The sequence below is a fragment of the Anas acuta genome, chromosome 12 (assembly GCF_963932015.1).
Source record: "Anas acuta chromosome 12, bAnaAcu1.1, whole genome shotgun sequence".
NCBI classification, from domain to species: domain Eukaryota; kingdom Metazoa; phylum Chordata; class Aves; order Anseriformes; family Anatidae; genus Anas; species Anas acuta.
In genome coordinates, this window is record NC_088990.1 from 20,515,543 (window position 1) to 20,540,741 (window position 25,199).

Here is a 25,199-nt window from a genome sequence, read left to right on the forward strand (position 1 = left end):
AGTTGTCCTAATTTATCCTGAAAGGACAATGAGCTAAGCATATCTGCATCTAGACTCTAGAAATAAGTGTTGTGAAGATGCTCTTTTACGTGATTTACTTAAATGTTTTGTTGTAGAATCGTACATGTAAACTATTTAATCTATTGGGCTGATCTCCACGAAAATCAAGTCCTACATGAAATCTTCTGAGGGGCAAAAAATTTCCCTTATTTAGCAATCAGACTGGAAAACCCTCTGACATAATTGGAGACAAATAGAATAATGTTTTTCTTACAAAAATGAAAGACACAGAACTTGTTCTATGAGTTTACTGGGTCATCTAGTTGGGTTTAATTATTGGGTTATCATACTGCTGACCAAAACAATGGTTCGTTTGACCTCATCAGCATCATGCTTCCTGTAGTCTCAAAAGAAAGGTCTTTAATGGTGTCTTTTGTGCTGTTTAAAATCCTAGTTGGATGACTTACCAGAGAATTCTCCAATCAATATAGTCCAAACTCCAATTCCCATTACAACTTCCGTACCAAAGCGTGCAAAAAGTCAGAAGAAGAAGGCCTTGGCAGCAGCACTTGCAACAGCTCAAGAGTATTCAGAGATAAGCATGGAACAGAAAAAACTTCAGGTGTGCCCCTACCCCCACCCACCAGAGATTGGTAAAGTAGAATATCTTATAGTAGCTACTCCTTTCTATTCTGTAAAAGCAAGAATCTCTTTCAAAGACTGTTCTGCAGGCACTATTTCTCTGTATTTATCCGTATGTGACGTTCATCTTATAGGAGGCTTTATCAAAAGCAGCTGGAAAGAAGAGTAAGACCCCTGTTCAGTTAGATTTGGGGGACATGTTAGCAGCTCTTGAAAAGCAGCAGCAAGCAATGAAAGCTCGTCAGATCACCAACACCAGGCCTCTTTCATACACAGGTACTTCTCATCTTGACTATCACAAAATGTATTTTGTGACAATATAAGTGTGAAATGTCATTGTTCTGAGCATCTTAAGCGTGCTTTTTCCTTTTTCTTATTTTGGAATATAAACATAACAAAAACCTAGGAAGATCTACTTGATGCGTTTATTTCTCCAAAAATTCACTTGTGCTAACTTCCTTTGAGCTGCAGTATATAATAGTGGAAGTCCATATTAGAACTGAAGATAAACACTTAGTGAAATGCAGCATTTGTCTTAAGAGTGATTCAGTGTTGAATGTGTGAAAATAAGTGTATTATTACAGAATATTACCTAATTCTCCTCGAAAGCAGCTTAGAAAAGATACCTGTGACTATGATACAGAGGGATACCTCTCCAGGATATTCTTCAAACCTCTACTGATTGTAGTTCAGTGCCTCCTGACCCAAGGTTTTCTCAAACCAAATTTGCTTCCGAAGCTATCTGTCACTTCTGTTGCATGCTTTTACTGTCCATAAAGTCCAACAGTAGTGAGTTCTGACTAGTCTCACTAGTGTTCTCACTAGTGTCCTAGTCTCTTTATTTAGTGTGTGGAAGCTGGTCTTTCTGATCATCCTTATTGCCCTCTCTGTATCTGTTTGTAGTTCTACAGTATCTACTTGGAAATGTAGGAGGTCACATGTACACAAAATACTAAGTTATAGTTCTATCACAAATGTATGCACCAGCTTAATTACACTTATTCCTTATTTCTTTATCAACACCTAATGCTAAATTATTTTTTTATGTTTGCTGCTGAGTACAGAACAGATACTTTCATAGTTATCTATCATAACCCCCTGAATCTCATTCCTGAGCAGTAGTATGTAGCCTAGAGTCCATTGTTATGCACATAGTTACCATGTTTACTTCATTTACCTGCTTTGAGTTTCATCTGTGTTCAAACATTAATTAAAGTTGGCAAGGTTATATCAAACAAAGCTCAGCAAAGAACAGTTGGCATTTTCATTTCAGACTATTTATTTTATTCTGTTTCTCACAGAAGATACTTAACTACATGCTGTACTCTCATCTGTTCTCTCCTTTGACTAACCAAGTCTTTTTCAGGGGGGAAAAAGGATAAATATTTGCATTGTATCTTACTATTATGATCTTACTAATAATGTTATGTGTAGTCATTTGAGAGATCCATTTTAAGTGTTGTAAAGTAATTATTTTCCTGGAATCTGTAGCTTCCTAAAGCATGAGGCTAAACTGAAGAAAGCTTAAAACCATCTGGAATTGACAATATCTGATGATGTAATTTTCCTGTCATTATGAACTGCTTTTTTTTCCAAGGAAGGAAAATGCACTTTGAGAACTCACCAGTGGAAATTCTGAAAGTAATGTTGAAATAAAGCTGACATGTCTTTTAGTGAAACTATTATCTTTCTTGTATTTAGTTGGCAGTGCTGCTCCCTTTCATACCAAAGAATCTGCCAGCAGAAAATCTTTAACAAAGGGACAGCCATCTATGGGTTGCCTTAATCCTTTGGATTCAACTGCTCCAAAAGTGAAAAGAGGAAAAGAAAGAGAGATTTCAAAACTGAAACGCCCTACTGCACTTAAAAAGGTAAATGCATCAACTGTAGGTTGTTCTGATCTGCACTCATACTTCAAAAATAAAAATTTTCTTACCATAAACTCATGGTCACTATTCCTTGAGGAAGGATTCATGAGCTTCTACCTCTAGTTCTTATTATGCTGATGTCCTGTCCTTTTGATACAGACATGTAACATGCATAACATTTCTACTTTTGTAACTAGTTGGGGGTGTATAAATTTATCTTAATAGGAGTTTTGAGGATATTTTAACTGTAAGCACTAGAATATATGGAGAAGTTTGTGTATTTCTTTCCATGTTGCTGAATTCTAGTTTGTAATGCAAAGTAGTATGCTAGATTTCCATACCTTTTTTTAGAAATGGTTGTATAACTTGAAGCAAACACATAGGTTTTGAGTGAATTTAGAACTAATTGTTTGTATATGTATATATATATGTGTATATATTAAATAGGTTTGTACACAGATAATACAATATGTTCTGAAATCAGAAGGTAAAACAGAAAAGATACCCCTAAAAAAAACCAAAGAGACAGTGGGTAAGCATTAAAGAAGTGGTAGCTACTGGTGCTAATACACCACAGATCTTAATCAAGATTTGCCTACCTGATGAGGTGGGCAGTTGGAATCTGGTAAAGCTGTGTACGTGCAAAGGTTGACTGAGGCTAAGTTGCCTTTTTTCCTCTCACTGGTAACTTCCCTCTTCCCCCCCCCCCCCCCCCCCCCATCTTATCTGGGATTTACATGAGATAGAAATCCACAGCTTCCTGTGGAAAAAAGGACACCTCTCTTAAGGTCTTTATCATTTATACTAATGGCAGTACACCCACAGCTGCTTCTTTGTGCTTTTTCGATGCAAAAGAAATGGTTTTGTTTGTATTTCATATGTTGTCTTCATGAAGACAACTAATATTCTTGCATAAGAATCTTTTTGCAGAAATGGAAATGAGGAATTCTTAATGAGTAAGTATTGTGTACCAGAAAGAAACTGTAAAAGTGCTTAATATTTAAAACTGTTGGAAGTACTGTTGATGTGGAAGTACAGGAGTGTGGAATATACCATCTGTAAAATGCTAGATTGAAGTACTGTTTGTGGTCAGTGAGGAAACATAGATGACTTCAGCTTTCTTTATACCACTATGAGTAGGAAGGTTTTTAATTAGTTGATTTTGTTTTGTTTAATCAAATGAGCCTTTTTCTGTAAAGGTATCCTGTTTATTTTTAATGTTAATAGCTGCTGGTTTTGTTCCTAGATTATTTTGAAAGAAAGAGAAGAGAAGAAAGGCCGTTTGTCAGTAGACCACAGTCTTTTGGGATCTGATGAACAGAAAGAGGTTCATATAAGTTTGACTACCGATCAGTCTCAGGAGTTGGCCTCTCAAGAAGGTCAGTCTCTCTCTTCTTTTCCCCTTGCCCACTCTACCCCAGTTCTACTAACCTACTTATTTTGTCTCTCTTTCATACAATACAGTCTACTGGTGTTATCTTGCAATTTTTCTTAACATCATGAAATACTAGAAAATAGAATCCTTTTTTTAAAATGACTTGTCTGTCCCTCATTTGTGGAAGCCTCAGTGCAGTATGTGTTCTAGGTTGATAATCTCCATATAGCCTTTTAATAAATTTCTCTTGAGTGGTTACTTGAAATCTCTCAGCGTTGATAACTTTTTGTCCATTTATCAAAATAAATAAATAAAACTTTTTTTCAGCTATGCCACATTGGTCACAGTGTGTGTTAATTTTTGCAAACTGAAACTTTTCTAGAAAAGTTAAACTGTCAAAGGGGGTTTCCAGTTTGCTGAACACTTTGTCAATAAACTGTAGTGTCTGGATTGTCAGTTTGCAGCAAACAGCCGTGAGCAACTGGGAAGTTCCAAAGAATTTTCCATGTTCTTGATTGAGGGAGGGAGGGAAGCAGGTTGTCTAACAAGTGTCCAGATGTCCTGCTTCAGAACTTTTCTTCTGCTTGATCTTCTTGACTTCACCTGATTAAAGATAAGTGTGAAAATCTTAAATACTCTATGAATAAAGTAGTTAAACATCATATAGTAAAGAGTTCTTGAAAGAAGTTGTAGCATTTAGGTAGGTTTTCTATTTTGTTGTATTCCTTAAACTTGGCATTAGATGTTTGATTATGAATGCTCAAATATTGCTTGGTTACCTGACCCATGCAAAGCATCTGCTATGTGCTTATTTTGCTTTCTGCCTTTGAATTAGCCATCCAGAGAAGAATACTGTTTAGTGTTTTTCAAATGTAATTTGGCATAAGTGAGAAAGGTGCATAGGAATTGCAGTTTTCTTTCTTCTATGTGAAAATGTCCTTACACTTTATAATGTTTCAAAACTGTTTTTCAGAAACTGGATTAAGTATGCCTAGTGATGCTTCACTTTCACCAGCAAGTCAGAATTCTCCCTACTGTATGACCCCGGTGTCACAAGGCTCACCTGCTAGTTCTGGAATAGGTAGTCCAATGGCATCTTCTGCAATAACCAAAATTCACAGCAAGAGATTCAGAGAGTAAGAGTCTTGCATTGTTAATTTAAATTCAAGTTCTGCACTTCAGTCCCCCTAATTTTTTAAGCATGGATAGGTTTAATAGTTTTAGGAGTTGAATAAGCATAAACTAGCCTTTCGTCAATACAAGTATGTGTAAGTATTTTCTTATTACTTATTGTCCTACAGATTGATGGCTACATATATATATGTCAGGTGTGTGCACACACGGGTGTATATATATTGTGTATGTATATGCACACTTTAGATTTTCTTCATTTGCTGCAATGCAAGTAAGCTAGTTTAAAATACTCTGTAGAAGATTTTTATTTAAAGGAGTACAGTCTACTTTGTGGATGGGAAAGAGGTGGAATACGTAAGAATGCTGAAAGTAGTGTAGTATTTACTCTTAGTACGTTAATTTAATATTCTTTATTTTTAAGAGTATCAAATTAAGGAAAAGAACTGTTTATTTCGGCACTTGCTGGAATATTTCTGTGCATTTCTTAATACTCCATTTGTCTGACTTTGTGAGGTAACAGATATTACTGGAAATGTCAAAAATTTTTTTAAACTTTGCTTATACAGTCTGATTTCTAACTCCCTTTTAACCACTTCAAATAACTTTAATTCCATAAAACTTATGATAAAAAATAACATCTTTTTGGTTAAAGAGAGGCTCAGTGGAAACAGTTGAGTGTGTGCTATGCTAATACTTGTTTCTTTGAATTTACAACAGGTACTGTAACCAAGTTCTGAGTAAAGAAATAGATGAATGTGTGACTCTGTTATTGCAAGAGCTTGTCAGCTTTCAAGAACGGATTTATCAAAAAGATCCCATGAGAGCTAAAGCAAGGAGAAGACTGGTTATGGGACTGCGTGAAGTTACTAAGCATATGAAGCTAAACAAGATAAAGTGTGTAATTATATCTCCCAACTGTGAAAAAATCCAGTCAAAAGGTATAATTAATAAAAAGCAAGTGATGGGCTTAATTTCATTCCTTTCTTTTTGTGTGTGTATGACTGCGTAGCACTAAATAGCAAGGTTAACAGCATTTTTATGCAGGATGTAACACTTCATGGATCCATTGTACAATTGTCAGTCTCTACTTATTTAATTCTTTTCATCTTCCATTCTGGAAGAAACTGGTTCATGAGGAACAAATAGCTGAACAATAACAGATAATAATAAAGAATATAAAAATATAAATATAATATAAAGAATGATAGATACTGTAGACTTTGATTTTATTACGTTATGTCTGTAATATACCTGAAGTCCTAAGTTCTGGGTGCTCTTAAGGAGGATTCCTCATGTGGAAATGTCAGTTAGCCAAACAACACATTTTGCCTCTGCCAGAAATGCAGAGAGACTCTTCCTGAGATATCAAAAGAGTAAAGATCTATTCAATGGAAGAACAAAAGAGTGGGGAAAAAAAAGTGTTTGCAGGACTAACAGAGAATATATACTAAGAGAATATCGAATATCACTGAACAGAAGTGCCTTGATATATACTCATGTGCTATACTCATAATTTATAGTCCGTTATCCTGTGATACATAGTAGCTGGTGATTTGTGTGTATTGAGATTTTGCTGACTAGTTACAATTAAAGTTGGGGTAAAGTTGGGGTACAGAATGTCTCACCATATTATGGCTTTGACTAGGTATCCATTAAAAATTTAATGTCTTCAAGGTGGATTGGATGAAGCTCTGTATAACGTAATAGCCATGGCACGGGAACAGGAAATTCCTTTTGTCTTTGCTCTTGGACGTAAAGCTCTCGGCCGTTGTGTGAACAAGCTGGTTCCTGTTAGTGTAGTGGGTATCTTCAACTACTCAGGTGCTGAGGTGAGTAATTCACTTAATGTATGAGTGAAGTAAACAATGTATGTTCCTTGTAGGTAAGAGTTACTTTGACATGGAGAGCAGCACATCAAGCTACTACCCATTTGATAATGGCCCAGCCCTGATCCCTGATCTATTCTTTGAAATTCAGTATTTTTTATGTAACTGAGAGGCTTATGTGTTGAAATGTTGGTCGTGACATTTCTGTAGCTTTCATAGACTTGAAAAGCCATCCGAAATTTTCTAGTAGGCTTAAAATTGTAAGGAAAACAATGTGTTTTAAAGTAAGCACATTTTAGAGTTGTGTATATGTGGAGTGGCATTTATTTACATGTAATACAGAGCAGAGTTAGTTTTTGGTTGAAGTAAAGGTATTTGGTGTTAGTAGGCTTAAAATTCATTACGTGGTATACTATTGATTAAAAGAAGTAATTTAAAGTGAAAATTATCAATAAGAACTACTGATTATTTAAAACAAAATAAATCTGTATTCATACTTAGGATCTATTTAATAAGCTGGTATCGCTGACTGAAGAGGCCCGAAAAGCATACAGAGATATGGTTGCTGCAATGGAACAGGAACAGGCAGAAGAAGCTTTGAAGAATGTCAAGAAGGCGCCCCATCACATGGGTCATTCTCGTAATCCCTCTGCAGCAAGTGCTATCTCGTTCTGTAGTGTTATTTCTGAACCCATATCTGAAGTGAATGAGAAAGAATATGGTAAGTGTTTAAAAAATTAATTTTATAATCAGAAGCTGGAGCTTTCCAAATGCTACTTACTGAAAAATGCAGCTAAAAATATTTAGCTTCCTTAGTCTTCTACAGCTTTTGGGAGTAATACAGAATTGGCTAGTTTTAGAAGTAATTTTTCCTGAACTATACAGAAAACCATAATTTGGAGTTCTACACTTCATAAGTGTTACAGTTAGCTTACTTGCATTAGTGGAGGTGGATTTTCCAGATTTATTGAACTAACACAGAAATGTATGGTAACAAGACTCTTCGAACACAGAATTGATTGTGATTGAGGCTGAAAATGACAGGTTATGAACTAAATTACTGAGATCTCTGAAGAGAGGATGTATAGCTTAACTTTTGAAATATGAGATAATGAATGAATATATTGTGAGCAATAGACGGATTATTTAACATAGGTGCAGTTGACGGGGAGAAAATGGAGAATGTTTATTTGAAGTCAGAAACTTCTTTATTAGTATCCTTTTTGGTTTGCAAGAAACTGTCTTGTTTTAATTCTTTTGTGGTGTCTTAAGATTACTTCACTTAAGTGTTTTCTGAGAAATCATTAAACAGATGACTTAAGATTGTGGCAGTCTGTTTTTAATTTATACTTGAGCTTAAAATATTTTGTCTTACCTCTTTGATTATACTCAGTTATATTTAGTGCTTCCACAGTGTATGTAGAAAGCTAAGTGCATGAACTTTCAACTTAATGATGTGTCTTAAAATCTATTAACAAAACAGCTTTTCTTTTTCTCTCTCTCCCTTCCTCTTCTTCCCCCATTATCTAGTTCAAATTGTTATAGCAAGTGTAATATTAAAGTGATTACCTTCAACTTCTGTTTTAATAATTGAGGGATGTTGAGGAGAAATATTTTTATACAGAAAGAACTAATCTGTTTCCTACCTAAATCTCTTTTGAAACTTGTAGAAACAAACTGGAGAAATATGGTAGAAACATCCGATGGGTTAGAAACCTCTGAAAATGAGAGAGAATCCTCATCCAAGGCTGCAGTACCAGAAAAAGCAGGTAATGGTCAAACTGAAAAATCTACCCTTAATAAACAACCACCACTGGCTACATCCAGCACTACCTCAGCAACAAATCACGGAAAATCCATACCAGGTGAGAAGGAGGAGGTGAAACCAGATGACAATCTGGAACAGGCCTCACAGCAGAGTACAGAGACAGGATCACTAGATGGCAGCTGCCAAGATCTTTTGAATTCCTCTATGACCAGTACCACTAGTACTCTTGTGCCAGGAATGCTAGAAGAGGAGGATGAGGAAGATGAGGAAGATGATGAGGATTATGCCCATGAACCAATTTCTGTTGAGGTTCAGCTTAACAGCAGAATTGAATCCTGGGTTTCAGAGACCCAGAGAACTATGGAGACCCTTCAGCTTGGCAAGACCCTTAGTGGTGCCGAAGAAGACAATGCAGAACAAAGTGAGGAGGAAGAAATAGAGATTTCTGAGCAGGTTGATCCAGTCGTTGATGGTGAGGAATGGACAAATGACAAGCATGCAAGTAACACTCAACATAAGCCCACTATCTGCACTTCTTTGAATAAAGATCACACAGATTCCATCTACATGCCATAGAAATCAGCAGGAACTCAGGAACTTTTTAGAAATTATACTAAAACTAACTGTTATAAAAGTTGCAGCCATTATTTCATATGCTTCATCTCAACGTTTTGCACTGTTAAACATTTAATGTGTATTTAATTTACAATATTTTTGTAGCTGTCCATTACTTGGTTGATTTAAAAACTAGCTTAGCTTTTAATCAGTATCTATTTCCCAGAATAGAAACTCTGTGGAAAATCTGTCAGTGAGTATTCATTAAATCTTTTGCAAAAGGAAACACTTTATAACTGACCAGTTTTAAGCAAAATTATTTTATGATGTGACCACTTAGCTGATTTTCAAACAGATAAGATACGTTTTAAGACTGACAAGTTACCAGCGCTTCACATTGGTGTTATGCCAGGCATGTCAGTGTATTTGGCTGTGATTATTCTAGTTCTGTCTAGAAATAGAAGTAAGGTTTTGGTTATCTTCATTAAAAAAAGAAAAAGCTGGAAAACCTTGTTTGCAGTCTTCATGAAGAGTAAATAGAGAAATCTGTACGTGGTTCTTATGCTAAGATAGATGCAGCTTTTTAAAGCCGCTGATAGTTGAGATGGTTGCAGTTGTTACAATAAGCTATACCAACTTTTTATTCCAGAAACTTTAAACTACAGGGGTATAATGTATTTATTATTGTTATTAGTCTGTTTACAGAGTGGAAATATTACATAAAAGCAGGAAAAGAAAACAAATTCCCCATGCTCACCACAGTTGCTGCCTGCCAAACCACACTAAGTGAATCATTAACCATAATCCCTACCCAGGGCTTTTAGCAAACTGATGACTTCCTTTTTCTCCTGTTGCTTACCTCAGGAATGCTGTTTTTTGCATATTGTAATTTATAACATTGCAAAAAGGAAGAGTAATTATTTTAACAGCAAGTGCAAATGACACAGTGGCTCAATTTCTTGGTAAGTTCATCGGCATGCTTTGGTCCTGGTCACTTTCTTGTTGAGTTCAAGATGGATCTTAACAATTTGTATTCAAACTGTGACCTCTTTTTGTCTGTTCTCAGTTGTAGCAGCCTTAGGAGTTGACCTCTAGAGTAGAAAAGGAAGTAGTTTGCCCAGGAAAGGGAGAAGTGCCCTGTAATTCGGGGAGGTATTGCAGTGGTCCTGAGGTAAAAGGAATGACCCCCACGCCCTTGAAACATACATGTTGCTACAGAACCGTTCCTTAATTTTATTTTGAATATGAAGTGAAATCTGTTAACTGGTGGTTAATTGATTTCAGATTGAAGATTGAGTGTATGTTTAAACCTCGCATGCAAGGAATCTGTTTTCCATCCTTGTCTTATATTGATGAGAGATATACTGAAACTGCCAGCAGCAGGAGCTTCACTACAAGAGTAGCCAAAGAGTAACACACAAATACACTTTTATAGCAAACATATGTTTGTTTTAATTCCACTTCATTTCTCTTGATCACTTGTATCAAAATATTAAATTCATTTGGGTTGGCTGAAAGAAAAACACAAGAAATTGATAGCTTAGTTAGATATGTAGTCCACACTTATTAACATGGGACCAGCGCTTATAGTATTAGCAATGCTGGCATTTTAGGTTGCACTGGGGAAATAAGACTCCAGGTTTAGAAATCATCTAGCCCTGGGTTTTTTGGATGCTAATGAGAATAATAGAAACTGTGTGTGTTATGTAAATAGTGTTTTGATAGATACAGGCATAGCAAGGGTTATGTAGATAAGCAGTGTAGAGAGCTGCTAGGACAACTGGCTGTCCTGTCACATTCTTACTTCCTTAATGTACTCTTCCTAGATATTAGAACAGGCGTTTTGTAGGAAAACAAAGACTAAGGATTGATGCCTCCTGAATGTTAAACCTTTTACTGTATAGATATGGCAGACTTCTACTGTCTGTGTGTTTGGAAACAGTTTTTGCTTTAGGAAATGATAGGTGTTTGAACTGCTGACAAGCAAAACTTGCCCTTGGATGTGTAAGCATGTCTCAACATTCACTGAGATCAGTGTATACACTGAGGGCAAAACTTTACCAGAACGTTAAAAAAAAAAAAGTTTGTAACTTTTCCATTTGCTTTTTCAGTGCCAGTGATTCAAATAACTTTTGATCTTGAAGTATTAGCATCAGACGCATCTTTTTGTATGTCTTTTCTGAACTTGGACTGTCATTTTAAGGTTTTTTGACATTTATAAAAAAAAACAAAAACTTGTAATATTCAGCCCATTACTTAACTGCCTGCAATTTTGCTACAGGTTTAATAGAGTTCTTGAAGATGATACAGCACTTCTAATGTCTCTGTTTGCCAGCAAATGAGGAACTAATCTCTTTTTTTAAAAATGTGGCAGATCACCCTTAGAGGAGCAAACTGAAAACGAGTTACGGAAACTGTTTTTAGTGCTTCCTTTTTTGATAAGCTGGGAATGAGCAATAACTGTGAGAATGAAATTGCAATTCCCATTTGCATCTAAAGATCCATTTGCATCTAAATTTAGGGAAGTTCCTTACCACTTAAAGCACTTGAGAAGAGTATCTCACTGTGGTAATTTTGAATTTTAATATCACCTGAATTAAAAAAAAAAAAAAAAAAGCATACAAATGTTTTACAATACCATGTGGTTTTGTTTTTTGTTTTTTTTTTAGCTGAATTTCTATTTCAGTATAAAAGTATGCAGTTTGTTATACAGGTTGTTATGGTTCCCAAGAAAAGATGTTTCTGTAGTTATAGGTGTATAGATATTTTTGTTGTGCAAATGATTATTCAGAAAATGAATCTACTTTTCTTAAGACATTCTTTGTAGAAATGATTTCACCACTTAATTTATCTGGTAAAATCAAAAATAATGTATCTGTGGTAGGGGTAGGGATCTTTAAAGCTGATAGAGGTGGCTATGTATACAACCTATTTATATAAATACTTTAAGTATCTCTGTAAAAATAATAAAATATGGATTGCAAATATGTAAAAGGGAAGAATTCTGAAGAACTTTGTCCTTAGTTGGACCAAGTAAAAATGACTAAGGTTAAGGACCTGATCCTGCTAACACATGCTTGACAGCATTACTTCCACTGGCCAAGGACAGTGGCCTATTTTTCTGCCTCAGTTGTGTGCAGGTATTTGCAAGATTGGAGCTAAACAGTGACTGAGGGTGTTGACCTGTGTTTTAAAAATTAATTATAGAAAACATTCGATGATGCACTTGTTGGTATTCGTATGGTAAAGATAAGAGGTGTCTTTATACTCATTGGGGTGGGTGGGAGCTTACACAGTGTGATTCTGTCCAGTTCTTTAACAGAAGCTTAAATTTTAATAATGTTACTTTAAATACGTATGTAAAAAGTATTACTGTTTGGAAAGCTGCTGTTTGCTGAAACTGTCATTAAGTATTTTCTGTGAAGTTGTGCCAACTAGTGAAACTCTTGAGTTCAATGTTAGCCATTTAAAAAGTAGACATGGCGACTTGTTTGTGAAACAAAAACCAGCAGAAGCAAGCCATAGAAACAAACAACATGGGTTTCCAACCCACGCTGCCTCAAGTAAGGAAAAAAAAGAGTGTCTAACCTAAAACTTCCACTCCAGTGAATGGTAACACTGAAAGTAGAAACCCAGTTGGCACAGCCCACCTTCTAAATGTTCATCAATAGTTCGTGTATTTTACTTTTAAATAGATTCTAATTAGGAAAGCTGTTTAATCTTTAATGTCTTAAAATTTATGGTAATACTTAGGTTAAAGCAGTAGAAAAACTATTAAGAAATACAATATGAAGGGTTTTGTTCCATTTCTTTTTTGCTGTATGAAGGATGATTGTTCTGTCTACCGTACTTTTTGGAGTAATAACAGCTTTTTTGCACTATGTAAATACTAGTGGGGGATTCTTCCATAACTAATAAAAACAATTGTAGAAATGTGTGGTGTTATTAGTGATGTTTGTTCCTTGCTGCTGCATCCTGAGTTTGGGTTGCCAAAGGTGGCCTGGGCAGGACAGGGGAGAGCAGAGCGCCACCTGTGAGTCCCTGCTGGGTCAGGGCAGCGCCCTGTGCCCGGGTCTCACACCATGAGCTTCGGGCCTGGGCAGTCGCCTTGATGGAGCAGTCCCTGGCAGAGGGGCTGGGGATCAGCTGGGGATTTTGGCAGCAGGGAGTCCAGTTCCTTGTTGTTACTCATGCACCACCCTGTACCATAACCATAAACCCACGTGAGAGAGAGAAATGCTACCATTGTACAGGCATCCCGGGATTGAAGTAGGTCCAGCATATCGTGTTGGAAGTAACTATTTAAGAGCAGAAGAGTGCGAATAACCACAGGCACCTCCAAAAGAGTGGATTTCGTGCATACTGCTAATGTATGAGAGCTGAAGTCAACCTCCTGCTGTTGCTATATTTGGGTGCTAAATTTCCTTTGGCAAACAGCAGCAGGGCATTGGGAGCATCTTGCCCCCAGTTCCCCAGTGACTCACTGGAGCTGCTCATGCTTCTGCGTCTCTAGTAACAGTGTCATTAACTGGTTTTGCAACTCCTACGGGTGAGAATATTTGGAGCAACTCAAAAGGATGCAGCTTCATCCTGTAATTTCGAATTTTCTATTTCTGTGCCTTAGCTTCATGTTTGAATTCTGCTATTGGAGTTGTCTCCACAGAAAATGCTTTTGTGATCTGCCTTAGGCAGCGCAGCAGGTGAGATTACCTCAAAATCACTATTCATGCCTGAGTTTTGCACACACCTCAACCTGATGCAAATTCTGGAAAGTACGAAAAGAATCAGGTGGCACTGTGTAATGTGCTATGAAGGTAACAATTAATTACCCTAAAGCCTTATGAATTTTTTCTCTCCATTCTCATTTACCATAGAAAAAGCATTGCACAATTTGTAGCCCTCCTGAGGAAATTTCCCAGCTTCTGTTGAGAAGTTCCAATAATGGAACCATAGATGGCAACTACATTTTGCACTGCTACACGGTGTCATATGCAAGATTGTTTTCCTGCCCTGCTGCACTGAAGTTCATGGGAGCAAGCACTAGTGCTGCCCACGCATGCAGAGCGACCTGAACTCAGACACCAGGTTTAATGCTGGGAGCTGAAGACTCTGCATCAGAAAAGACCCAAGACACTCAAATTGCACTCAGTGCCACAAAGACTGCTCTTCAGATTTGCTTTCAGATTTTTAGAATCACCGTGAAGAAAGGTACTGTTTTAAGAGATATTTGGATGGCCAAGGTGGCCAAGAAGGCCAACAGCATCCTGGCTTGCATAAGAAGCAGCGTGGCCAGCAGGGCTAGGGAGGTGATCGTCCCCCTGTACTCGGCTCTGGTGAGGCCGCACCTCGAGTACTGTGTTCAGTTTTGGGCCCCTCGCTACAAGGACATCGAGGTGCTTGAGCGGGTCCAGAGAAGGGCGACGAAGCTGGTGAGGGGCCTGGAGAACAAGTCCTACGAGGAGCGGCTGAGGGAGCTGGGCTTGTTCAGCCTGGAGAAAAGGAGGCTCAGGGGCGACCTTATCGCTCTCTACAGGTACCTTAAAGGAGGCTGTAGCGAGGTGGGGGTTGGTCTGTTCTCCCATGTGCCTGGTGACAGGACGAGGGGGAATGGGCTTAAGTTGCGCCAGGGGAGTTTTGGGTTAGATGTTAGGAAGAACTTCTTTACCGAAAGGGTTGTTAGGCACTGGAACAGGCTGCCCAGGGAGGTGGTGGAGTCACCATCCCTGGAGGTCTTTAAAAGATGTTTAGATGTAGAGCTTAGGGATATGGTTTGGTGGGGACTGTTAGTGTTAGGTCAGAGGTTGGACTCGATGATCTTGAGGTCTCTTCCAACCTAGAAATTCTGTGATTCTGTGGATTTTTGCTTTTGGTTGGGATTTTTTTGGTAGTATTGGACAAAGGTAATACTGCAACTGAAGACTGTACCTTCCCAGGTGTTTTATGACTAAGCAAACAGTACAAAGTCAGGTAAGCCTGAGCAGGAACGTGCCTTCTGGCAACAGCAACAGGACCCTGGTGTGCTCATAGCTGGTTCCTTGCAGTTTTCCGCTGAGGTTTGGTGAGCACTGGCTGAGAGGCGGATGTGTGTGGGTGTCCATCTGGGCGCTCTCTGAAATGCTCAGCTATCTGTCATGTCCTTTTTTATCCAAGGATAGTGCTTAAATGAGTAATGAGGAATTTAGTAATCATGTAACACTGATAGCAGACTTGCTCTTATATAAAGACAAGCAGGAGCAGGGGGGCTGGAGCAAGCTGCATTTCCTGCAGTTATCAGTGTCGCAGCTCTGTTTGCTCGGCTTCCCCTGGAGGCTGCAGTGACACCATGCGTGCAGGCAGTTTGTATTTATAGAGCTAACATGCATCCATGCTAAATTTAAACCAACTTTGTGTTTTTGTGTGTTGTGTGCCTATGGAGCAGGCTCTGCATTTCTTGCAAAGGCATAAAGCAGTGCTAAATATAGGCATTCTAAACTGGTGGGGGGGTTGTACATTTAAAAATAAAAAACAGAAAAAGAAAACACCTGCAGTAAAAGTTCTGTTGGGTGGCATCTTACATGAAAAAAAAAAATAGACAAAAGGCATTTAAAGCACTGAGATTCTTATAATGCATTTTAAGCGAGGGAAGGACACATCTTCAGATGGTGGTAGAGGACCAGAGCAAATTGGCAGGAAAAAAGCAATAAGAAACGTCCCCGAGTCATAGTTTCCTTTCAGATTTGCTATGACAACGTAATGCCAAATTACAGCTAACCAACCGCTAAAGGTGGAGGTGGGAGATGGTGTGGGTACGATCTTGGTGGTTCCTTGGGTAGCCTCTGCATGCTGAGGAGCTACTGGGAGAGGTTCAAATTGTTGCTGGAGTTATTCTCTCCAAACATGTGCTTGTGAATTGCCCTACAAAAATCCACTTCCAAGCTGCAATGCAGGAAGGAATGTTCCCTACACGCTATCACAGGGATACCACCTGCCCAATGCTGCTAAAGCATGATTATTTCCAACTTCCTTGCGAGCTGACTGCAGTTTTGTGGTGCTGCTGCTGAAACTTGGTTCACATGGAGGGTGGTTGTGCAGAGCTGGAGCTTTAGGCTATTTTGGGATCAGCCAAGATTTGTCTTTGCATCCCTCCTGCTGCAGGACTGTATTGGCAGCCAGAGACAGGCAGGCGATGCCGCATCTGCTTTGCTGCCAGCACTTTGTGGGACAACAGCCATCAGAGGCTGTTTTGATCTGGAGTTGTTTGCCTGATGGGCTTCTCGTGACTTCCCATGGGCTTGTCCTTGCAAGCAGGGCTGGGCAGGCCAGCAAGTGCCACGGGACACACCTTGGGGCTCCTTGGCTGTATCTCCCCTTTCAGAAAGCTCGGGCACTGTGCCTGCCCTTTGGGTACGCTGGGTTCCCGATGGCTCACAGCAGCTCTGCCCGTAACTCAGATCCCTTTGGTGCAGCTCCCTTGTAGGGCCTTGCAGAGGCTGGCATCACCCCATCGCAGAAGGGATGGTTGTGCCACAGGGACCGCCTGGTTTGGAGCAAGGCAGTGTTGCTGCAACTGGTTACACCGGGCTAGGTAATGCAGTGTGGTGCTCTAGAAGAAGGGCAACTTGTCTTTAACTTCCCCACGAGGTATTTCCTGGGGCAGACCCTCCAGAGCTGGAGCAGGAGAACAGCACCAGCCTCATCACTGGCTCCCCTCCTGCACGGCGGGACATGTTGGCAGCCCTACCTCTGCCCTCCGCCAGCCCATCCAGCTCTCAGCTCCCTGTCTTCAACCCACGCCCCTCCTTTGACCCTTCTGAAACGAGGGAAGTGGCCTGCAGCTGGCAAAGGTGCCTGGGCTTGGCCTTTGACACCACCACCAAGGTGCCTGCAGAAGAAGCAGTGGGAATGACTCAGTAGGTGGGAAAATCCACTTCTCTCGACTGAAGGGGCGCAGTGACCCTCACTCATGCAAAGTGAGCTCCAGGGCTTCCCAAAGCTCCCTGCACCCAGGCTGCTGGTCCGGGGGCTTTCCTGCCACCCCGCAGCACTTGGCTGCTTTCTGCCTGCAGCAGCCAGGCATGTCAAGGAGTAAGCGGGCAGGTGAGCTCAGTGCACTTCAGCATCAATTAACGCTGCTGCTGCCATTTATACAGGGGAAAAAACATCCACCATATACTCTGTGTTCTGACAGAAACACAGAGCTCTGGTGGGCAGGCTGCCAGGTGCAAAAAGCATGTAGCAGCTTTGTCCTGGCTCCTGTGAGCACTGTTTGCTCCACGCTGTCTTGCCGCCGCCTCTGCAGCTGTTGCGGAGGGATGCTGGAGGTGCCTGGTGTCAGCTGCCTGCTCCCTCCCCTAAATGCTGCTGCCCCTCAACGTGGTGGCACCTGTCAAAGTGCCTGGGCCCTGCAGTAACATGTGACAGGGGCTGCTCACAGTTTTTTTCTTGTAGGGTATTTGGGGGCTCGGGGTTGTAGCCACTCTAACCAAGGGAGGTCTGGGTTCCTAACTGCGTGCCAGGAGGCAGTTCCTGTAGCCTGAGAAAACACACAGGCTCCAGCCTCTTGGAAGTATACACATTGCACATCAACACCCTTGCAAAGGGGCAAAACGCTGCTTCCTCATGCTTTCCTGGCAGCATGGGGCTGGGCAGCAAGCTGGGCCAGCACCTGAAGCTCCCAGACACTGGGTCAACCAGGAACTGAAGCCATGAGCAAGGAACACAGGCTCCTTGTGGGCTTCATGCAAGGCTATAGGCTCAGTTTCACCAGTGCTTAAAGGAGCTTTGTTCTCTGTGCTGGTTAGAGGCTGATTTCCCAGTATCTTAAACAGAAATCTTGTTTTTAGCCTCAAGAAAAAGCTTTTTAATTTACAAAGGCATGGCATTTTTCTTTCTTCCTCCTCCCCCTCCCTGCCATTGCTAATAATCCTTGGACAATGCTGCTCTTTGCTGGCTTCTGTTCTCAAGCTTGTGTTTCTGTAGTGCTGCTGAAATCAGAACTTTCCACAGCCGGTTCTTCGCTTCCCGCACCACCACCGCACTGGTGGGCTGCCAAGTGCTACACTGCACCTCCGTGGGGAGCCCCCAGCCCCAGGCACGCCTTGGGACACAGATCTCAGGCTCCTCATAACAAGTGGGCTGCAGCATTGCGGGATCTTTTCCTTGACAGCATCCCCTTCTGCCACTCTGGTTTAGGGCCAGTCCTTTCAGCACTTCCAACTTCCAGGTTCCCCAGCCTCCATTAGCGGGGCTGGAGGTGTTTGTGCACCTCTGCTGGGGTAGGCAGGGACCTCACACCTCGGTAAGGTGCTCCAGTTGCATCCCAGAAAGGTTGGTTTAAGGTGCTCCAGTCTCCCCAGGCAGCAGGAGAGAGGGCTGCGATGAGGACCAGCACTGGCTAAGGCCATCCCACGGCCCATGGATCCAGCCCTGCCTGAGCCAAGGTGCAGGGCAGCATCCCAGTCCCTCAGCCCCTTTCCTGGTGCCATCGCCCTCCCCGGGGGGCTGCTGGAAGGCAGGCAGCCCCTCGCTGCTGGGCAGGACGGGGAGTTCAGCCTCGCAGGAAGCAGAGGCCGAGGCGGGCCGGCTGCGGTCTTTGGGGCTTCCCCGAGCACCCCGCACCCCTGCTGGCAGCAGCCGAGCCCCGGCCCCCGCTCACCTGCACGGGCCCCGCGGCCTCGCTCTGCATCCGGGCCGTGCAAATGGCGAGGCTGAGGCTTGGCGCTGCGGGCGGGGGCGCTGCGGACGCGGGGCCTCCCGGTGCCCGCACGGCAACGGCGGCGCCGAACCGAGCCCAAAGCCCCGAGGCCCCCCCCGCTCCAACGGGGCCGGGCCCCGCCGCGCCGCCCGCGGAGCCCCGCCCGCTCTCCCCCTCCCCAAAACCCGCGCGCGCCAAGGGCGCGTGAGCCGGTGGCGGACGGCGATTGGCTGCCGGCAGCACCCCGGGGGCCGCCGGGCCGCGGCCGCCCGCCGAGCGCCATTCACGGCGCTGCCCGCCTGCACGCGCCGAGGCTCATTCATAAAAAAACCCAAACCCCGCTTCATTCATAAAAGCCGCGGCGCCTCCGCGCTGCGCAGCTGCTGCCTCGGGCGGGCCGGGCCGGGCCAGGACAGCACGGGCCAGAACAGGACAGGACAGGCCAGGACAGCGATGGTCCCGGCGCCGGTCCCTGCGCTCCGGATTCCGGCGCTGAAGGGCTTTGGAGCAAGAATTAAGGAGGGCGATGCTGAGAAGCGCTGCCGCTGCTCACACCAGTGCCTCCCTTGAAATACACCTGGCTTGGTGCTTGCCTGCCGGGCAGGAGCGATGCAGCACACGGATGCTTTTTTTTTTTTTTTTTTTTTTTTTTTTTTTTTTTTTCCGTTGGGGCAGCCGAAGTTGAAGATGCCAAGAACTGGGTACCTTCTGGGGTTCTTGCGGGTCTGAAAATGTGTCTGAGCTTGTAGCCTTGCCCTGCTTTGTGTGGAATATGCTTGGGCTTTTTCTGCAGCCAGGACTCCACGATCAATGATGCTACAACTGTGAGTCTCCAGAGCTGGCTGTGTTGTAGTGTCCGGCTTGAGGTGGGAATGAAGGCAGGTTGGGGTAGCAGCACTTTGGCCTAAGCAGCTGTACCACCGATGTGCTTTCCTGTACACTGCTTTTATTCCTGCTTACAGAATACCAGATGTCCGTGCAATTTTAAGCCTCACTCATTGAGGAAAATAAGCCACTCAGAACAGAGTCAGCAAAAATATCCAATAGGTTTCTGTTTTTAAAATCGGTTGACTTGCCTAATTTTCATATAATTTATCTACAAGAGCAATTTATGCAAAAGTATCCAGTTACAGAACTGTCAAGGCTATGAGAGAACGCAGCCAGCAGAGCCTCAGTGGACACGTCCTGTATGTAGGGTTGTTCAGACATCCAGGAATGCTGCACAGGGCTAAGTACAGCCGATTCAGGAATGATTCAATAACATCTCTAGATGAAGGTCCACCAAATACATCTTTAAACATCAAAGGTTCTTCCTCCTCTTCCCATTCCTCATCACCTAACTTGCTGGCAGAAGATGGCCCTCTGGGGCCGCAGGACACCTGCACCACCCTGTGCACGCTGATCCCCCGCATGGCGAACATTAAACTCGCCAACCCCTCCAGCCTGCCTGTGCTGAAAAGCTTCTGCCTGGGAATGAAAGAGGTGCCAAGGATTAAGCTCACGGAGTGCGTTACCATCCCCAGCAGCCCCACCTCAACTGAGATCAGCTGCCTCGCAGCATCGTACCCACAGCCTGACCTGGACAAGCTGCACCTGAACCCAAAGCCTGTGGGGGACTGTGCCAGGCGGGGAGCGGAGGAGGCCACTCCTGCGGGCAGGCAGGATGGGGCCCTCGTGCGCAGCGGTGAGAGCGTGGGGGAGCCAGGTGCGATGTATGGCGTGCGGGTGAGTACTTGGCATGAGGTTGCCGTTCTCTGGGGTAAACAGGGCAGGAGGCTGCGCTGTGACCTCTGTGTTCCCACATCTGCAGCCCCAAGCCACTGCCCCATCCCTTGTATCTCCTGTTTCCTGATGGATGTAGGGCTGTGTATTTGACCTGAGGGAGTTAAAAGGAGCGGCCACCCCCAGAGCTAACACAGCATCCATTTCCAAAAGAATATCCTCAGACTCTTCGAGGAACACAGCCAACCTGCAGCTCAAATGGGTTGTTCTGTCATAAAATGCATGTTGGAGTGGAAAGGACCACAGCGAGGGCTTCCCAGCCCTCCCAGCAGCCCCAAGGCATCAGATTGATGCTGGCGGGCCGTTTGTCAGGGTGGGTTCTAGGACCTGTGCTGCTCCCTGCAGTACCTTCCCAGGGTGCAGGGTGCCCCAGCTGCCCATCTCCTTTGGTGCTGTAGGGCTGTGTGTGATTCTCCAGGTATGGAAAACCCTGCCCGTTCCTTCTTGAGACACCCTGGAATAGGCTTCTGGGTATTTCTCACACTGTGTGCTGGCACTGGTACGTGCCACCTTCTGAGCAGCAGTGGCTGGCCGAGAGGGGACCAGGTGGCCTGAATGCCTGGGCTCAGGGTTTCACTCCCTCTGCCTGTGCCGCACTCAGGAGCTTTCTTGTTTTCTTCTCACTGGGCTTTATGTTTCTGCATTCAGAACTGGCCATTTGGAAAACCACTGCCCATGCTCTGTGTTTGGAACTTCTGACCCTGCACACCTCAGTGCTTGTCTCACCTGACAAAGGCACTGCCAGGTGAAAACTGCCCGCTGCTCACATGGGGGAACCAGAGCCAGTGCAGCGCAGAGAGCGTAGTCTGACAACTACAGAAATACCAGTGTAATGGCTGGGCAGGCCAAAGGCTCCTGTCGCTCTGGCTTTCGTTAGTTGTGAGACTGGCACCAGCAGAAAACCAGCCATGGGAAATGGCAACAAGTGCTGTTTGCATTTGTCCTCTTGTTAAAGACAGAAGTAGGAGAGGGCCTGCGATTGGGGGGAGTCTCTCACAAACTGAACTATCATTGTGGTTGTCCTCTTGTGTTTATTTTTCTTTAAAGTCTAGTACTTGACTTGACAGCATAAGTGCCAAATGTGGCTCCTGGTGCTGGGCTTTTGCTCAGCTGACTGACGTGGTGACACGGTGTCGTGTCGTGGTGTCTCGGTGTCACGATGCACAGGCTTGTGGCACCTGCCTGTTCGTGGTACGGATATTACAGCGCCCACATCTGAGGCTTTGAAGTAGCTGCAGGGATTCAGATGATGAGGTGCTACTGGCACAGGCGCACCTACAGAAAGGGGTTTCTGGCACGGGGAGGAGAAGGTAATGCGCAGGGGGATTTCCCAGGTCTCTGTGGTGGCCCAGACCCGAGAGCAGAGGTAGCGAGGTGTTACCCTCCAGAGACCATGCAAACAAAAAACGCAGAAGGAGAAGCAAAACCAGAGCCCAGCTTGACAGGAAGGTCGAGAGATGTGGGGAAGGGGTCGTCCCCTCCTGCTGCTCCCCAGGCTGCAGGTCCAGTATGTTTTTCTGCTGGTCTTTCCGGAGTCACGATGTTTCATGGGGAAAGCTCTCTGAAAGGGTTTTGCTGGCAGGGACCTCCCAGGACAGCAGGGAAATGTTTTCCTGCTACTCTGCTGCACCTTGCTGCTGCTGCTGCTGCTGCTGCTGCTGCTGGGGTGGCGCAGGGCTGCACGAGCCAGCCCAGGAGAGCTGCGGGAGTGCTGCTAATGTGAGTCAAAATGCATTGTGGCAAAACACTGTGGTTTTTCAACCAGCCCCTTTAATGACAAGCAGGTAGGTAAGGAAGAAGCTTGGGGGCTTCAGAGCCTTATCATCACAGCAAGGGATGCTAAACTCCTTTCCCCGAGCTTCCTTTCTCCAGAGATCTTTGGCTTTACAATCTTGAGTGGAGGCTGAAGAGGATTTGCTGCTTACATGGAGAGCATCTGTAGGTATCTTGGAAAAACAGTGATCTGCTGAATAAAAAGATCAAAAGCTGTCACCTACAGACTAGAGCAAGGCAGAAATCATCTTTCTGGGGCTGGTTTTGAGGGGTGGCATCTCCAGGTGGAGATGGCCACTGGTGTCTTGGCCCCTTGTCTCTCGGCCACGTCACCCGGGCTCTGTCAAGGATGTCGAGACCCCTGACTGTGCCTGCTCCCCTGAACCGCTTGTGTGAATAATAAAGAGCCCAAATATCGGTATTTTAAGAGAGCCAGTGCAGTTATCCCCGTGCAGTTATCTTTAAAAACGGATCTTGGACTTGTGGTTGTGCTCCTCTTGAAGGAAGGAGATCAGCTCTGGTGGCTCATGGCTTCAGGGCAGCAGCCATGAATCATGAACCACAGGCTCAGGGTGCTGGGATGGTGATGCTGGGCTAGGCTGGGGGCTCAGGGGTGCAGCACTTGCTGGGGCACCCCTTGTCCCACAGCCATAATGGCTTCCGAGACCGATGCTCTTCTCTGGGTAATCATCCCTTAACAGCAAACAGCACCTTCGTGGCCCACACTCATTTTCTGGGTCAGGTTCCTTTTGAACCATGTCTGCCACAGCCTGGCCCCAGTGCAGGAAGTGCTTTAGTGCTTTTTCAGCACAAAACTAAAAAGAAAGGGAAAATGTATGTGTGTATATATTAAAAAAAAAAAAAAAAGTGTGTGCATACATTTAAAATGTGTATATATGTGCACACTCACACACATATATACATTCATGAAAATTCCCCTGTTTTTTTCTCAACATTTATTTAAAAATTGAAAACCCTTGAATGGAAGGGTCAAACTCTCCAGCAAATTTTCTGTTTAGCAAAAGCCACTCTTTGAAACAAAAGCTGCAGCTTGCTGCCCCTGAAGAAGGAGTGCCACATGGCCAGGAGGAGTGGGACAGACCTGCCTGTCCATGTGCTGCTAGCAGGAAGATGAACACAGGACAGGCACGCAAGGAGGGCCTTCAGCACTCACCAGCCCCAGAAACTTCTGCAGTGCAGAAGCTTAAGCCAACACTGACAAACCAGTTGTGGCTTTTGGTATGTTTAATGGGCTTTTATGAGCTTTTTTCTCCTGCGACATTGTCCAGGCTGGTAGCCATTCCTTTCTGCTAGAGTTTTTGTGCTCTCTGGTCCAGAGGGTACCAACGCCCTGCTGTGCATGGCTGCTGTCCTGGGCTGCCTTTGCCTCTCTGCTGGTTTCAGGAGGGATGGGAGAGCAGAGTTTGCTCCCAGCGTGGGGAGGGGCTGCTGCCTGCTGGGGGAAGGCAGCATGCTTGATGCTGAGGAGCGAGGTGCTTGTCTGCAGCAATTTGTGTTGCTCCCTGGCTGGTAGCCGGCCCCTCCACGACCTGGGGCACCCTATCAGAAAGAAAGGAAAGGGAGCCAGAAACGTGGTGGGATTCGCGCCAGCAGCAAGTGCTAAAGCGAACCAAGCATGCCACACTCTTACTGTTAGAGGCATGGGCTGTTGGTGTGAGAGGTAGAGGCCAGTCTCAATTCCAGCACCACGCTCCTGCCACGTGCTGCTGGCTGCTGCTCATTTATGCCCGGTTTCCCTTCCTGCCGGATCCATCACAAGCTCGGTGAGTTGCCCAAAACCATCACAGCAGAACACAACCCCAGCCCTGAGAAGCAGAGAGCCCCTGCCCAGGGGCACACCCAGGTGCTCCCCACCCGGCAGCCCTCACCCTGCAAGGCAAAAGGGGGGTAGGTGGCTCAGAAATCCTGTCCCATTACTTCAGAAATGCCTTGTTAAAGCAGTGCTGGGAAAATAAATGTCTGGATGGGAGCAGGATTCCCGCCATGCTCATTTGCACACAATGCTGCTGCTCGAGATGGGTTTCTGCCCTGGCATCTGTACTGTTTTTAGGGAATTTGAGTGCAGCCTAACCTACATTTGGGCAGAGGCTGTTTAGCAGCAGTGTGTTACCTCGTTGCCTCTGCTAGCAAAACCTATCACCTGGATTCCTCATCAGGTGGCTCTGGGGTCTGTAGTACTTGCCCTAGGCATTACTTATGAATTAGCGCCTGCTAACTAGTAAGTCCAATTGCAAGGCTACAGCCGTGTTGTTTAATCAGGAGCTCCATCAGCTGCTGCCGGTATTGTTGGTGCCGGTGAATCACTGGCTGACATTTAGGCTGGAGCTGGAGCCACTGTGTTATGGAAAGGAATGAAACGAGACGTGGGGCTCTATTAGAGGGTGCCTCAAAAGCTTATTCATGCAAGCCCTGCCCGGTGCATTCACATCTCCTCCCACACAGCCCTCATCCTGCCTGCAGTCATTCTCCATCATCTCTTGCAAAGAGATGTGAGAAGATGTGCATCTCCAGGAACCACCCTGCTCTCCCTCCGACCCTGCAGCATGATGAAACAGAAACATACCCAGATCATCATCCCCTTCAAACCCCGAGAGACGAAGCTCCCCCAGTGCAGATGCTCTCCTCAGCCCCGGCAGGGAGATGGGGAACAGAGCTTGGCACATGTTGCCATTAGAGGAGCCGTTCCCTTGCCAGCAGGGGCCAGTGAGTGTCTCCTCTCTCTCCTGAGAGCCATTGCTCATCCTGGCAAGACCTCTTGATCCCACTGCTGTCAGATCTGTGG

At 44.2% G+C, this 25,199-nt stretch overlaps 2 protein-coding genes across 5 annotated transcripts in view; both read left to right on the forward strand.

Annotated features, from left to right (window-relative positions):
* Positions 1-13,101, forward strand: part of SECISBP2L (SECIS binding protein 2 like) — a 29,274-nt gene extending 16,173 nt beyond the window's left edge. For all 4 annotated transcript variants that reach the window (XM_068695992.1, XM_068695990.1, XM_068695991.1 and 1 more), the window contains 9 exons: positions 455-622; positions 777-918; positions 2,344-2,513; positions 3,757-3,889; positions 4,859-5,021; positions 5,737-5,957; positions 6,694-6,848; positions 7,347-7,566; positions 8,516-13,101. In XM_068695992.1, coding sequence (XP_068552093.1) covers positions 455-622; positions 777-918; positions 2,344-2,513; positions 3,757-3,889; positions 4,859-5,021; positions 5,737-5,957; positions 6,694-6,848; positions 7,347-7,566; positions 8,516-9,189 — 2,046 coding nt within the window. In that variant the 3' untranslated portion in view covers positions 9,190-13,101. The remainder of the gene's footprint in view (positions 1-454; positions 623-776; positions 919-2,343; positions 2,514-3,756; positions 3,890-4,858; positions 5,022-5,736; positions 5,958-6,693; positions 6,849-7,346; positions 7,567-8,515) is intronic.
* Positions 13,102-19,073: 5,972 nt separating this feature from the next.
* SHC4 (SHC adaptor protein 4) overlaps positions 19,074-25,199 on the forward strand; it is a 32,281-nt gene continuing 26,155 nt past the window's right edge. The window contains exon 1 of the mRNA XM_068695995.1: positions 19,074-20,566. Within this exon, the coding sequence (XP_068552096.1) occupies positions 19,988-20,566 (579 nt within the window). The 5' untranslated portion in view covers positions 19,074-19,987. The remainder of the gene's footprint in view (positions 20,567-25,199) is intronic.